This window comes from Macrotis lagotis, chromosome X (assembly GCF_037893015.1).
Source record: "Macrotis lagotis isolate mMagLag1 chromosome X, bilby.v1.9.chrom.fasta, whole genome shotgun sequence".
NCBI lineage: Eukaryota > Metazoa > Chordata > Mammalia > Peramelemorphia > Peramelidae > Macrotis > Macrotis lagotis.
This window is the reverse complement of record NC_133666.1, coordinates 130,973,982-130,991,004: the sequence shown is the minus strand read 5'-3', so window position 1 is coordinate 130,991,004 and position 17,023 is coordinate 130,973,982. Positions and strand designations below refer to the sequence as shown.

The 17,023-nt window shown below is 40.3% G+C and overlaps 1 protein-coding gene across 1 annotated transcript in view; it reads right to left on the bottom strand.

Annotated features, from left to right (window-relative positions):
* FAM20C (FAM20C golgi associated secretory pathway kinase) overlaps positions 1–15,107 on the bottom strand; it is a 137,899-nt gene extending 122,792 nt beyond the window's left edge. Inside the window, exons 1-2 of the mRNA XM_074205311.1 lie at positions 13,118–15,107; positions 10,760–10,938 (exon numbers count right to left, since the gene is read on the bottom strand). Coding sequence (XP_074061412.1) covers positions 10,760–10,938; positions 13,118–13,776 — 838 coding nt within the window. The 5' untranslated portion in view covers positions 13,777–15,107. The remainder of the gene's footprint in view (positions 1–10,759; positions 10,939–13,117) is intronic.
* Between the last annotated feature and the right edge of the window lie 1,916 nt (positions 15,108–17,023).

The following is a 17,023-nucleotide window of genomic DNA, read 5'->3' as shown; positions in this document are numbered from 1 at the left end:
AAGAACCAGGTTTCAAATTTAGATCATTTGACTCCAAAGTCAGTATTATTTCTATTACAGCATAATAAGAATATGGTTATTTATTACAGAGAAAAATAATTCTGAAATTTTAGGAAGGTCCTAAAGACACATCCCAAGTGCCACATTCTATAAAGAAATCTTTATTGATTTGCCCAACTGCTTGTACCCTCTCCCAAACTACCTTACATTTGCAGCTATCTTCTTTACATTACTCTGAATATATGCATACATATATACAGTGCAACAAGTGTTACTGCTTTTGTAAACTATTAAAGCTTAATAGCTCTATTTATTATCTATTAATCCATCTTTTATCTACCCATCCATCCATTTCTATTCACCTCTCACCCATCTCTCTATCATTCATAAGTCTGTATGTCTACAAGTATATACAAATCAACATATAGAGCTCTTTATCTTCCTCATTAGAATGAAAACTTCTAGTGAGGAGATACTGCTTCCTTCTTTGCATTTATATCACACATTCTATGTCTGGCAAATAGAAGAGGTTCAAATAATGAACACTGACTGAGTGATGGAAGATGTGATCTACATTAGAATTTTTTGAAATGTGTTCATTGAAACTCCAGGGTTTTCTATGGACTCATTCCTCAAAACAAAGAATAACTATGTTAGAAGAGTCTCCTTTATGTCTTCTCTGACTTCCCCAAGCCTGCCCCAAGCTCACAAGTAAGAACTGAAATGTGAAGACCATAGAAAAGAGAGGAGGTGTGTCTTATCTCAAGCCTTTGAAACCTGTCAACATTCGGGAGGAAAAAAGAAAACCTCAACAACTTTTACTTAGAACTGTAAATCAGCTCAGACCCCAGAAGTACCTGCCAGATATCAATTCCAAAAGATAGCTTGGGGTCATGGAAACAAAGTACTACAAGGAGAAACGAGACCTGCTTCTATGACTCTGTAACCACAGGGAAGTCACTTCACCTTCAGGCTTGAGTTCCATCATTTCTAAAATGGGAGAACCATTACCTTCCATGTCTGAAAGCAGAGGTTGGACTCATCAGGGACATGTTAGCTCTAATGCCTATACATTTATGAAAAATCTTTATGTCATAACAGTTCTGAATATAACTTTGTAATCGGTGCTAAGGTCTGCTCTCAGAAAATTCCATTAAACATAACATGATGAGAGTCAGCGAAATAGCTAAGGGTCATAAAGAGAATGGTCAAGGAGTATCTAGCTAAACCACAGGCAATCCAATGTATATGAAAATAGGTTTGTGATCCAACATTTATTTTTACACCTTGAGGTTTTAACAAGAGGGAACTCAGATTCTCCTCATCTTGACCCCAGTACAAAGTCAGAAATTGGGAAAAGGTGTAGATCTGATAAGGTTCCAAATGTATGTAACATATTTCTAAACCCTCTTCTAATCTCAGACTAAGTATTACCATTGCTATTTAAATCTTGTGTTGATGATACTCAATTTTTAACCTCCATTGGGTATAATGGGAAACAGCAAAGTACAGGGGTAAGAACTCTGGTGCTGAGTCTGAGGACCCAGGTTCAATATTATCTCTGGGGCTTATGTAACTGTGAAAATCACTCAGCCTTCCTGTTGTTATTTTAGTCATGTCAGATTTTTTTTTGACTATATGATCAGTTTTCCTGTTGCTGTTCAGTTTTTTTAGTCAAGTCATATTTTCTTATGATTCTATTTGGGATTTTCTTAGCAGAGATATTGAAGTCTTTTACCATTTCTTTTTCCAGCCCATTTTACAGATGAGGAAGCTGAGGTAAACAAAGTCACATGGCTAAGGAAATGTTTGAGACCAGATTTGAACCCAGGAAGATGAGTCTTTTTGACTTTAGGTCTGGTACTCCATATCCAGTGGTGCCACCTGGGCCTTCCCCGCTTAGCCTCCTAAATCTTAAGTTTCCTCACCCGTAATATGGAATTAGACTCAACATTATTAGGTCTGGACCATTTTGTACTGTATGATTAGTCATTAGAGAAGATGATGATGATGTTTGTCCTTCATTCTTAAAGAACACCATGACATTAGGGAGGTGATGCCATGACAAGCACATGAATTGGATTTCAGTGAGTCACTATCCTTACTTTCTCCTTCAGAGCCAGCTGGGTTCAGTGGTCAGCTATGAATCGGGACAACTGGAAATGACCCTGGATGTGAGGCAATCAGGGTTAAGTGAGTGCCAGTGCTCTCTATCAGCTATACCACCTAGTTGCCCCAGTCATTAGAGAGAGACAAAAGCAATGAGACAAACTCTTCTTCCAAAGATCTTACAACAATTATTGGTGAAGACAACATATATCTAAACAAGTATAAATAGGAGAAATACATAATAAATACAAAATAGTTTGATAAAGAGGGTAGGGATCAATAAGACTATTTAGAAGGTAGTTCTCAAGAACATTTTTCTTTATGTCTTGAGGTATGTGAGTTTGTTTCTAAGAGGTGTAGGCAAAGAATATATTTCAGGCATGGATTATTAGCTTGTACAAAGGCATGGCAGTGGGAGATAAAAGTCATGTGTGAAGATAAAAGAGAAAGCCAGTCAGGTAGATTCTAAAGTATAAGAAAGGGAGTAACGAAAAATGATACCAGGAAAAAAATCTTGGGCTAGATGATGGTATTTGGCCTCCCATTACCCCCAATAAATGAATGTTAATGGGGTCTAAGGAAATGAAATGGTGGAAAACCCAGATCTCTCTAAAACAAATACAATATTCTTTCTGCTTTATCCTATTATAGTTCACTCTCAGAGTGGGAATATTCTCTCCTCCTTACTATCTTTGCCTCTCACATCCAAGTCATTGCTGTTGCCTATAAATTTCTTATTCCCTTCTCTCCTCTGATTCTGCCACCCCTCCAGAGCAGGTCTTCATCAATCATCTCATGCTCAGATTATTGCAATAGCAAGTGAGTAGGTCAGCTGATCTCAAGTCTCTCCACTCCAATCCATTCCCCATTCAGCCACTAAAATGATTTTCCTAAAACACAGGTCTGATAATACCATAGCTCTACTCAATAGATGTCATGGTTATCCATTGCTTCTAGGAGTAAAGGAAAAAATGCTCTGTTTGAAATTCATAACTTAGCTTCCTCCTAACTTTGCAGTCTTCTTATACCTTTCTTTCTAATATGTACTCTTTAATCCAGTGACATTGGTGTGATTATTCTGTAAATAAAACATTCTATCTCTTTGTTCCAGACATTCACTCTGTTTCTCTTCCATGTCTAGAATTCTCTCCATCCTCTCTAGCTGTAGAAATTCTTAGTTTCTTTTAAGTCCCAACTAAAATCTCATCTTCTTCAGAAAGTCTTTCCCTGTCCTTTTTAATTCTAGTGCCTTCCCTTTTCTAATTATTTTCTGAGACATCAGAAGATTAAGAGTTTTAAAGTATCAGAGGAAGGATTTGAAATCAGATCTTCTTGAATCCAAGTTTAGCACTCTCCTATTAGGATGTGTTCTTTTAGTTTGGTGGGATAATGGATAGAGCACTGACCTTGGAGTTTGAATGGAGCCTCACACACTTAACATTTACTAGCTGTATGACTTTGGAAAAGTCACTTAACCCCAATTTCCTTGAATTCAGGGTCATCTCCAATCTCCCTGATTCATATCTGATCACTGGATCCAGATGGTTCTGGAGGAGATAATGAGGCTGGTGACTTAGCACAACCTTCCCTCACTCAAATCCAATTCATATGATTGTCATGGTATCACCTCCCCTGATGTCAATTTTCTTTGAGAAGGAAGGGCAAGGGGTAGCTAGGTGGTGCAGTGGATAGAGCACCTATCTTGGAGTCAGGAAGACCTGAGTTCAAATCCGGTCTCAGATACTTAATAGTTACTTAGCTTGTGTGACCTTGGTCAAGTCACTTAACCACATTGCCTTGCAAAAACAACCAACCAAAAAATCACCCAAACATACAAAAAAAGAGAATGAAGGACAAACATCAATATATTAGTCATGTTGGACTCTTTGTGACCCCAATCTGAAGTTTCTTGGCAAAGATACCGTATGGTTTGCCATTTCCTTATCCAGCTCATTTAACACACAAGGAAACTGAGGGTTAGGTGACTTGCCCAGGGTCACACAGCTAGTAAACATATCTCTATCCTCTGTGCCAACTAGCTACCCAGGATGTGTTCCTATGCTAAATAAAATGACTTCATTACATCATTATCTTAGAAGGACCAAAGAAGTCATCTAGAAAAACATCCTCATTTTACAAATGAGGAAATTGAGTTACGTGGAAGTTAAAAGTCTTGCCCAAGGTAACAACACATATAGAGTCTGTATTGATATTTAACCCAGGTTATGGAATCATAGGAATATAGACTTGGACCTGGAGATTCCTGAGATCTAGTCCATTTTACAGCTACAGAAACTAGGACCAGGAGAAGTTAAAGGATTTATCCAAGGTAATAAATGGCAAGGAAGGAATTTGAACCCAATCTACTAATTGCTCTTTCCAATATAACAAGCCATCCCTGGGACTTTTTCCAATGTCTCTATAATGCTTCCCTAGGAAATCAGAAAATATGGAAAAGAGATATTTGAACTAGGGGAAAGGCTAGAATGGATCACCTCTAAGTACCCCACTTCTAACGAGTGGGTAGCCCTCAGGTCAGTGAGCAAAAGATGAAATCAAAAGGCCTAGACAAAGCGGAAGGGGGGCACATAGCTGAGATTGCAAGAGTTCTTATAGGGTGAAATAAAGTGAGAGGGGAAGCACCTGAGCTCTGTAACTTCGGCAATTAACTCTGAAAGCAGGACAGCCAGGAGCAATGGATGTGGGTAGTAAAAGTAGTCACCTCACCCCAGTGGGCAGCCACATCTAAAGGTCCCTTTTGTTCCCTCCAGCCTTGCAAGTCAATTAGTCTTCTGATTCCAGATGGATTTATTCTTTTTCCTTTTTTTTAGTAAATCAATTACAGTCTAGGATTTATAGCCCATTGAGTTATTATTTTGATTCAGGCACATTCTTGAAACAATGCTTTGTCAGGGGGCCTGATGGAGCATTTGTAAAAATGTGTATTTAGACCTCAGAGTCAGCCAAAATACTTATATACCATAATGATTTTTAACAGTAAAGTGGAGTACACAGCAGTTAATTGTGTCATTTATTCTCTCTATCCATAATTGTATGTGATAGCAATTTAATTATTGCCAGCACAAACTGAAGACATCACATGCATGATTTCAAACTGAATAGAGTTAGATAATAGCCCCAGTCCCTTTAAATAGGAAAACAGAACCTGGTTACTAAGCAGCTAGGATTCTGGCTATAAATATACCTCTATTGGTAATAACCATCTTTACTCTATGAAACACAGAATTTCCTGAGTTTGGTTAAGTAGCTCTGAATAGGCTGAATTCAAATGAATAATCTCAAGAAAAATATTTAGAGAAGCTCAGATGAATCTTTTAATCAACAATAATATTTAGCACCTGACATTCCATATTAAACTGCATAGCTATCAGAGAAAAGCTTCAAAGTAACCTCACTAGAGGTTCAAAGAAGTTGAAGTCACAGACTGAGCTACTGAGTGGAAGTCAAGAAATCTGAGTTCTAATTCTGGGTAAGCTGGGTGACCTTGGAAAATCCAATCCAGTGTAGTAGAGCACCTACTTGCTAAGTTGCCCAGTGGACAGAGCTCAGGTTGTAAATTAAGGAAGACACATGTTCATATGTTCAAATATGGCCTTAGACACTTAGTGGCTCTGTGACCTTGGGCTAGTCACTTAACCTTCTTGCCTCATTTTCCTCTTCTGTAAAATGATTTGGAGAAGGAAGTGACAAACATTCCAATATTCCAAAACCCTAAATTGAGTCATGGAGAGTCAGACATGATTTAATAACAAACTTAGGATAGGAAAGGAGTTTGGGAGTTGATGTTAGAAGATATAGATTTAAATCCTGGCACTGTCATTTTCTACTTGAGTGACTTTAGACAAATTCCTTAATATCTCTAAACCTTAGTTTCCATATATGTGAAATGAGGGGATTAAACTACTTCCAGCTATAAATTTATGACCTTATAAAGGTTAGAGACTTTGATTTCACTGGTATGGGGAATTACTTGGTGAGGAAACTACTTTTACCAATTCAAGTTGTTGTCATTCAATTACTTCTTTGATAAATATGAAGATTACTCACAGAGGACCCAATTAGATTCTCCATTCAAGGAAATGCAGAATGACATGTCATTCTGGGTCCCAGTCCTGGTTGTACAACTAATTAACCATTTGTAGCTTGAGCCAAATCCCTTAAACTTTGGACGCAGCTTTCTTCATCAGGGGTTAGGAATAAATGAACTCTAAGTGCTCCTCCAGATCTATCATTCTAGGAAATGATTTTTTTTAAAACCTCAAGAACCAGACCTTTGTTATAATATGATGCTTCCTCACAATATCATACTTGGAAGGACCCTCAGAAGTCATCTTGCCAAACCTTTCCTTGAGCAAGATTCCCTTTTATGATGTCTATATAACTGTCATGTAGCTTCTGTGTGAAAACCTTCACTAAATGGAAAGTCAACCTCCTTAGGGCAATCTATTCCAGTTTTTGCTGTTGAGTCATTTCTATCATGTCTTACTCTTCAGGATCCCATCTGGGCTTTCCTTGGTAGAGATACTGGAGTGGTTTGCCATTTCCTTCTCCAGCTCATTTTACAGATGAGGCAACTAAGGCAAACAGGGTTAAATAACTTATGCTGGGTAACACAGCTAGTATGTATATGAGGTTAGATTTGAACTCAGGTCTTCATGACTCCAGACCTGGTGTCACTTAGCTGTCCCTATTCCACTTTGGAATAATTCTAATTGATGGAATTTTTGTCTTCTAACCATCTATCTTTCTGAAACCTCTATCCACTGTGCTGAGTTTTGCTATCTGGGGTTAAACAGAAAAAAATAAAACCCTTCTTCAATATGTCGGTCTTCAAATACTTGAAAACAGACATCTGACCTCCCCACAGGTCAAGATTTTTCTTCTCTTCAAGCAGGTTAAATATCCCCCTTCCTTTATTCTATCCTTGTATAGCATATAAGAATTACAGCATGTCAACATCTTCCTAAAATGTGACTCCTAATACTGAAAACAGCATTCCAATGGGCAAAAGCACAATGAAATTTTATATAAACTCTCACAATTTGTACATTATATTCCTATTAATGCCACCTAAAACTGCATTAGCCTTTTTTTTGCTACATCATCATATTGTTGAGTCATATGGTACCTACAATCCATAAAAACACCCAATTATATCTGATTTATTAAAAACCAAAAACAAAAACTACAGGAAAGTAGGAAATGAAATGAGTAGCCATTACTAGACCATCTGCTAATAGAAGTCTACCTTCCTGGCTTTTTGGAACTCTGGGAGAAGGGGTCCTATCAGGGTTGGGGAATGGAACTACAAAGAAGATGTGGTATTCAGTAACACTCATTATGCTATAATGATGTTGAATACTGAAGTTGTATTCCTCAGATCCAATGCCCTTTGAACATTAGCTGACCCACAGTTCTTATGGAATATAGCAACCTCTATCTAAGTTGGGAAAGCTAAAGGCCCAGAATAGAGGGAGAACCTCCTACTTTGCATTAAAAACTAAAGAGAGATCAATGATATAAGTATTACATTCCTGACTTCTAAGGTCTCATTTAGGTAACATTAGGCATGTCTAATATTTGATTAAAAAAAGAGAACTCCAGCCCTGGAATCAAGAGGATGGATATAAGTTCAAATCCAGCCTCAGACACTTAATTACTTAGCTGTGTGAACTTGAGCAAGTCATTTAAGCCTATTGCTTTGTAAAAACCAAAAAAAAAAGTACTATTTCTCTGTGACTCCAAACAAATGTTAACATTTTCTCATAAGTGGAGCCTACCTAAGTTTCCTGATGTTCCATCCTGCATTCTCCCTACTGGCTTTATGACCTTATGCAAGTCACTTCTCTGGATCTCAGTTTTCTTTTACAGTGATCTCTAGTATCTTTTCTAGCACTCCCATTCATATATACATATACATACATACATACATATGTATGTATGTATATGTTTTTTGCATTGCCTACTCTACCAAATAGGGCTCTGGGCATATAGCAGATGTTAATATACAAGTTCTTAAAAATGAATGAATAAATTTTAAAAAGCACTGTTCCAAGTTCTGGGTAATGAACAGTGACCAAGAAATAAGAGAAACAAAAAAAAAGTCTCTATTTTGCCATTGACTTTCCCTGTTCTTTAGGTCTAGTGCAATGTTCTTCCTTTTGGATCATTCCCAAGCCTGTTATTAACAATGACCCTAATAGTAATCCATAAGGTCTCCGAGAACTGTGATTCTACAATAATGAGACTGTTTCCTAACAAAGTTATAGAGTATCTTGGTACTTTATTGGCACAACTCAAAGCACTTCCTATTTTTTTTTAAGGATTGGAAAGTGAACAGAATTATAAACACTATGCTAAAACTTCATGAATATTATCTAATTTGATCCTTACAACAAACTTGGGAAATAAACACTATTAATATTATTATCCCCATTTTACAGTTGAGGAAAATGAGGCAGAAAAAAAGGTTAAGCAACTTGCACAGGGTTATATGTGTAAGATACAACTATATGTCTGAAACCGGACTTGAACTCGACTTCCTGAATCTAGATCCTGTACGATATACATTGCATCACCTAGCTAAACACTTTTCATAACTATGAGCTCATTTTGATCCTCACAAATCACTTTTGAAGACATCATTATTTCTTTTTTGATAGATGAAGAAACAGAGGTCCAGGGAACTGAAGTTATTTTGCCAGGCTCACATCAGTAATTAGTGCTAGGACTGTAACTGAGATCTCTTAATTATCAATTCAGTGACTGTTCCTTTACAGGATTGAATTTTTCTTGAGTTCAGTCCACGGGACTTTTATTTTACCCAGTTTTTGAAGTGCTCCTCCTTCTCCTCCTTATGTTTATCATGTGATTAGCATTTACATATGGCTAATTAACTCTAGCACCTATTATAATGAAAAAAGCAGGCATTGTGCTGCCAAACAGACACAAACAGTAATTGCTCTCAACATTCTACATTCACTCAATTTTGAAAGCACAGGTCCAACAAGAAGCAGCTTGGAAAACTAAGCCATCAATACCCTCAGCTCCCAGTGGCAATGCCAGGAGGTACAGGACACTATTAAATTAAAACATCAAAGTTGTTGTCCAGATCTACAGCTTAGATTTTTCAAGTGTTGTGACTGGAAGGACCAGAGGCAAGGGAGAATAGTTGGAAACAAAGAAGAGAGAAGCCAAAGCTGGTGACAGGTTGTTAGAGTGGGAAGACCAATTCAAGGTCAGCATACAAAAGCTAGGGATGAGCACTCAATTCATTTTTCCTCTCTTATTGACACATAATTAACACAAACTTTGGAGAAAGCTCTTTCCTACTCTATTAGTTACAAACTGAACATCTGGCATTCAGAGTAAAGAAAAATGAAAAACCCTTAGTCTATAATGTAAATCTATACATTCCTGTAACATATGGCTACAAACTATTCTTGTTCCTCTTGTAATCCTGAATTACAAGATTCCAGAAAGGGCTGGCCATTCTTGATTCTAATTCACAACTGTAAAGAAAGATTATGCCTATATATATATATATATATATATATATATATATGTATGTATGTATTTAAGGATCTCTAGCTATCTATCTTTCTATCATGTATAATGTAGTAGTAATTGTTATTGTGGATGTCTACATATTTGACCAGGCAGCACATGCAGGATGGTATGATATTTATTTCATAAACATTTCTTTTGAGCATCTACTGTAAGTTAAGTATTGTGTATATTACAATCCACAGCACCCAGTTCACAGGTTATCCTGATTCTGTCTTTCAGAAGCATTTAGCTTATCCACCTTTGAAATCAATGAGTTTGGAAATAATAGCCTGCATACTAGAAAATAAATCCCCACAAATCCAATTCTAGCACTAAAGATGTTGCATCTGACCTAGTTTCCCCAGTAAGGTGTTGCTTTCATCCCATATGCCAATTGACAAATGGTTGTCACCTTGAAGATGATTATTTAAAACTGCCAATGGCATACCCAAACTACCACATTCTGTAGGTGCCTTTGCCCCCCCCAAAAGTACTGCTTAAGTTGATCTACGAAAATAAAGTCCTGTTCTTCCCTGTGCAAAGTAACTTGACTTGAAGATGGTTTGAAGTCATTAGAAATTCTGATTCTAGATATCTGCTTCTGCCTTCCCAGAGCACCATAAAGTGTCTGGTATGTTATGTACTCTATTAGAGAGTCAGTAACAGAACCGTATACTAGAATGTGACAATTGATGCCCAACACTGAGAAAGGCAGATTTGGGGAACACCCTAACATGAATCTTTGGGAAAGATCATGATTCCTGCTTTGAAAGAAATCTTTCCTCAATATCTATTCCACTGTTTTCTCTTTCTGCCCCTTTTTGGCAAGATCACATTGCAGCAAAAGAGTAAAAACCCATTTAGTGCTAAGTGCATCCAAGGCATTCCCTTCAGAAAGCCTCTTAGGCTCCCAACCTAAAATGAGTGCCAACTTTAATAGTGCCCGGAAGCAATGCTTTAGTAATGAATGACTGACTACATACCACTCACTTAAAGGAGATGTTGGGCTGATAGCAGCAGAGATACCTCAGCTCAAAGGCAGGGTTAAACAACTAGAGTACCATATTGAATGAACACCTACCAACACTGGTGATCTTTTGGGAGACCAGATCCTGCAGCAATGCTCCAATGGCAGGGCTGTGTTTGGAATATAACTCATATCGATTAATGCCAATGTGAAATTTTAGCCAGTTGGGATAGGTGTCGACAGATGTTTCCCCAGTGGGTAAAAATTCTTCATCTTCATTACCTTCATTTTGCCTAGCAAAAAAAAGGGGGGGAGGGGATGGGGAAAAATTTACTTGTGAGTTGTTCTGAATTAATAACTGAAAAGACAAAGAAATGTCCATTTTTACATGAATGTTAAGGGCATGTGAGTGGCACAAAGAAAACGTTTTTTTTTTTATTCAGTCTTTGGTATAAGTTGTAAAAAACCCTACACATTGTAGGAAGGCAACTCTACTGAATGGGTTAAGGGATGTATATGTGTATTTATCTGGGTCTAGATGTTTTAATATCTAGTAATATCTTTAAAGACTATAATCTTTACTCTCTGAAGACTTTGTAGAATGGCTGCAACTTAAGAAAGACAGATACCAAAATATCAAAGTCATCCAGAACCTCTCTTTTGTATGAGGAATATGTCCTGAAAATTGCCTGACAATTATAATGTCAAATTAAAAAAATTATACTGTAGATTGTTCCTAGGGAGCAAAGGAAACACAATTTCCTTGACTGTCTTCTAAATGTAAATCACAAATACATCCCAGGTCTGCAGGAAATCTGCCTTTTGCTTTAAGCTATTGTTCTAACAAGGAGGTGTATGAATTATGCTAAGTGTTAAATGGATTTTAATTATATAAGCCTTGGGAGTAAAAGCTAATAAGACCTTCCCACCCATTTGCTCTGCCATTAAATCCCTCAATTCTAGAGGTCAGTGGTGCATATGGTCACTGTAACTAGCCCTCTGACTGCAGCATGGAGCTGAGTCAAGGGCGGAAAATGGAACTTTCCTAAGTGATTGTTAACTTGGGGCCAAAAGGTCACCCTTCCAGATGATTGTTCTGCAATCCTAAATCCAAAAATGGAAAAGGGAAAGGAATGGAAGAAAGAAATCAGAGTGGCTGCTCTCTTGCCGCCTGTCTCATATTTATTGTATGTACCAAGCAGTGACAGAGACCTGAACAATGTCCCTGAGTGGGAAAGAGGGTGCTGTTGCATTAGCGACAAGTCTCTGAATATCTGCCCTCTCCACCCCTTCAAATTTTCGAGCTTCCCTTTTAAAAACGAGTGGGGAAGGCAAAGTACAGAGCACACTCCTCTGGGGGGGGGTAATTAGTGGAGGTAGAGACTGAATAGAGGAGGTAGAAAAGACAACCTATATTTCAAGAGAGGAGGGTTATCATCAGACGTCCACATCTTGAAGTTTTCTTACCATCTGTTCATTGAGAATGTTATTATATAAAATGCCGGTTGGCAGTTAATTTCTCCGGCCTTGGAGGGAGTTAATATTTCACTACTCTAGATTACAACATCTGTGTGTTTATTTTGATCTGGGAAGTTGGGAAGAAGGGAGGGAGGGAGGGCTTGGAGCAGGCCATTTTTAAAAGGTGGTCCACTCTAAGGAAACGATCTCCCAATGTCTCTGACAGTCACCCGAATCACATAAACCTTCCCTACCTCCCAGTTCAAATGAAGTCAAAGGGCAATTATCATTCTTCCGATGAAAAATCACTTCTGATAGTCTCATTTGCTTCCCTTGTACACTGGACAAGTTAATTTTATTCTCAATGACTGATTTTAAGAAGATTCATTAGGCGCTTCTGAGACCCACCAGGAAATCATTCTCAGGGCAGAAAAAGGTTTCAACCTTATTTAAAGCAAAACCCACAAATGCTTTCCAAGTGAGATGTGGTAAATAGAAGGCTATTTATTTACTTATTTTTTTTTTTTTTTAGGTCAATGAGAACTGTATTTACGGAAGATCTTCCACATAGATCGCGCTTTCTCTAAGCCTAAAACCATTTTGGACATAAGACCTCAGGGGTAGTATCTCTGACCCTGGCTGGGTAGAATTACTGAGATAATTTTCATTTCAGGTCTTGATGGCTCTGATTAGAGCACTTTTTAGTAATGTCTGTAATTGCGAATAATCATTCGGCAGAATTCAGTTCTCCTCACCCTTACCCCGCTCCCCACCCCTCAACCCTTTAGGATTTCAAAAGGAAAAATCTCATTGTGCTAGCAATGTCTAGCAAAACTTGAGAGTAGATTTTGGGAAGCATCCTCCCCTTTCCGTTCCTCTCTCCCCACCCCATCTCGGTGCCTCTCCTCCGTCCCTCTAAAGAAATCACCCCTCTCCTCAAAGCCCCAGGCTCCCTAGGGTTCTCTCCAGCAGTGGCCACAGAAACATCGCCCCTTCCCCAGCCACTCGACTCACCATTCCTGATTTTCAGCCACTTTGGGGTTAAATCGGATATCACTCTCCACGTTGAACAAGACATCGTCCTCGGTGAGAGGCGGGATGGCGATATTATAGAGGGGGTGCTGGAACAGCGCGGCCAGCTTAGACCCGTCCTTCCCCAGTGGCACTTTGCTCGCCCTGCTCCCATCTTGAATGAGGTGTTTGTGGGGAAGACCTCGCTGCCCGCCGCCTCCACCAGCGCCCCCGCCGGACTCCAGTCTCTTCAGCGCCGCCGCCTCCGCCTCGGACCTGTCGGCGGCTGCCACTGTCCCGGCCCCGGCCCCGGCCCCGGCCCCGGCCCCGGCGCCGGCGCCAGTCCCTGGTCCAGTCCCGGGGAGCTTTTCCAGCGAGTGGGAGGTGAGGTTGGAGCTCGGGTCGCTGCTGAAGTCCTGCAGGATCCTCAGGGTGTGTTTGTTAGGCCAGCCCGAGTCAGCCCCGCTCTTAGTCCTCTGCTTTCCCCAGCCTTGCGCCTCCTCGCTCGGGGGGTGAGAGCAGGAGCAGCCGGGGTCCCCATCGCTCCTCGCCGCGCGCTTCTCCAACTTTGGTAACAGATCGATCACAATGTGCATGGTGCAGGCAATCAAAAACACCATGAGGATGAGCACCCGGAATTTACGGACCAAGATCATTTTCATGGCCAAGGAGACTTAAAGAGACCGGGGGGGGGGGGGGGGGAGGTTGTCACGAGGAAGAGACTAATAAATTAAGAGTTTTAAATAGCTTAAAGTGTGTATGGAAGGCTTGGGGGAGAGGAGGTGTTGGTAATGGTAGGTGGAAGAGGCTTTTTCACAGAAAAAGCTCCTTTTTTAAAAAAATAAATCTATGCTACTCACGAACAAATCAAATAATTAAAGTCAATAAAGTTATCTTCATAAGATAGTTTAAAAAATAAATACACTTAGAAGCTAGGAGTCTTCATTACCTCCCTTTTTATGTTTAGAAAAAAAAACTGTTTGCAAAAAAATTCACAAAAACGTGCCATCTAGAAACTGTTCTTTTATTATTATTAATATTATCATCATCATTACTCTGCTTAATACATGGATGGATCTCAGGGAGGTTCCTCCCCTCCCAAAGGAGAATGGAGAGATGGAGGACGACTAAAAGGAGAAAAAAAAGATGGGGGGATTAAAAATAAAAACCACGCACAAACACACACATGCAGCACCCTGTGAAGAATTCAGGAGAGGAAAAAAGAATCATCCATAGTGCTTAGAGAAGACGCGTCTTCCCATCCTCTGGAAAGGGACCCGCGATGCAGCAGGAAGAGCAGCCACGGGACGCGCTCTCGACCGCAGCAGCCCGGTTACCAACATTGGCGTGCAAAGGTTGCGCTTATAAGATTTCCAAATCCTTCCATCCACCACCGCCACCTCCAGCGCCCCGGGGCAGCCAGAGTCCCGGCTGGTTGGGCTCGAACCCGCGGTGCTGAAGCTCGATATCCAGGCACTTGAAGGGTTCGGCGTGGACACGGCCGCCCAGGCGAAAAGGAGAGCTGGCACAAAGGACGCACGGAGCTGGGGGGGGGGGCGCTGGGAAGGGAGGGGAGGCGACGCTCCCAGGAATCGGTAGCTGCTCCGCCGAGGGGTGGGGAGGGGAAAAGGGTGGGGAGGGGGGGAGATGATGCCTCTCCTTGGATCTCGGCTCCCCCTTACATTTCTGCCCTAAGAGAAGAGGATGGGGGTGGGGAGAAGGGGAGAGGGCGAAGCGAGAAAGAGAAAGCGAACCTCCGAGAGGAGAAAAAGGAGAGCTTGGGCAGGTGCAGCCTGAATACCCCCTTTCAGCTACCCTGCATGCTGGAGACTGGTTGGGCTAGTACTGCTGCAGCTCGCCTTCTTGGTGGGTGTGTTAAATATTATGTGCAAGCCATGAATCCAGCCTCCCAGACGTCATAGTTAAGAGATTGGCTAAAAAAACGCTACAGTGATAGTAACAGGAAAGCCTCCACCAAGAAGGCAAAGCTCTCTCCCTCTCTTTCCCTTTTTCTCTCTGCTCCTTCTCCCCCTCCTCCCGCCCTGGCCTCACCCCTCAATTCCTCTGCAGCTCCGAGCAGGGCAAGGAGAGGGCGCCTGTTTCTCAAAGGTTTGCAAAAAAAGAGAAAGAGAGAAAAGAAACCACATGCTAATAGCGTTGCAAAGTATTACAGCAGTCTGACTGCCTAGACTGGGGGAAACATGAATTCTGCTATGTCATTGTCTGGGCAGGAGACAGCTTTTCCTCTTTTTTTTTTTTTGGAGGGGAGGGAAGAGTGACTATTTCTTGCTTTCTCATCCTCCCAAGTCATCCCTTCCCCCTTTTCAAGCGCCTGGTAAACTGACAACAAAAGGTAAAAAAAAATGTAGGACACCACCCCCCACCCCCTAAAAACAGTGGGTGTCGGGCAGGAGGCTTTGGGATGGACTTGGGCTGCACGCGTGGAATCCAGCTCAGGAGATAACGCCCTAGTGAAAAATGAGATCAGTCAACTGACCCTATTCTGGGTTCGGCAGGGAGCTGGGTGGGGGAGGCAGATGGAGGAGATGGGAGATGAAAAAAAGAGTGACTTGACTCTGTGTGTGTGTTGTGTGTGTGTGTGTGTGTGTGTGTGTGTGTGTGTCTGTATACCCGGGGCTTTGAAACTCTCCGAGCTGGGCGTGTTTACTAATTTTTTTCCCTTTTGCCACGCAGAAGAGATGCCAGACTGCCGAGGCCTTGGGAACGTTGGCTAATCCTCAGCTTTGGACTCAGTTACAACTCACAAGATGAGAACAGGACCCAAGCTGCAGGCAGCCCCGTCTTTAACCCTTGAAGACCTAGCTCATAAACTTCTGATTAAAGCAAGGAGTGTGCACTTGGAACTTTCCTGCTGCCTACTTGCCTCCTTGGGGAGGGGTTCTCTGTAGGACTAGGGTTCTTAACCGATTTGTATGCTGGGGATCTTCCCCTCTCCTCTTTCCCCCCACTGTGTGGGGGGGAGGGGAAAGGGGGCGGGGTTTGAAACCTAACGACTTCTTAGGAAAAGGATTTTAAACGCATTAAAATAAAAATATTTAGGATTACAAAGGAAACCAATTATTCTGAAACACAATTACTAAAATTAAAAACACAGCTTCACCGACTTCAGGTTAAAAACCTACTTTGTGATGATCCTCTAGAGCACGTATCTAATACTGAGAGATCTTTCAATCTAAGATTTCTTGTCTTGCACACAGTAAGCATCTACTAAATGCCTATTGACATGCCTTTATTAATAATATAGCAAAATATATTAATAACACAACTGTTTACTATCATTCCTATTAATGAAATATTGCTTGCTTATAGTACACTGTCATTAATATCATTTTACTATAATAATATAAATGCTTATATTACACTTGACATATTATATTAACAACATAACATATTAATAATAAAACTGCTTATACTATTCTCTCTCTACCAAGAACAACCCTGTGAGGTAGGTAGCACAATTTAGAACTTGTCTTTTAAAAAAATAAAATTTATTAGAAAACAGTTGATTTCCCTTATAGTCCTTTGTGTTTTATTTTATGCTTATAAAAATAATATTGGGATGGGGTCCTCAGGGTTCACCAAAGGGGTCCAAGGCAGGAAAAAGGATTAAGAACAAGGCTATAGTAAAACTTCCTTATTTTGCAGATGAGGAAAGGGAGAACAGGAGAAGCAAAATAACTCTTCTAAATTCACACAGATAATATGAAAGAGTTTCAAAATTCAAAATCAGGTCTTCTAACCACAGAGCCAGGACTCTTCCTTCATTCTGCCCAAGGCCTTTCTCATCTTTCTCTACCACTTCACCTTCTCTCTCTCTCTATTTTCCCTTCCCTATGATAATATCTTCCCTTTGATAATAGCTTCCATTTAATCTATATGTAATCTGTA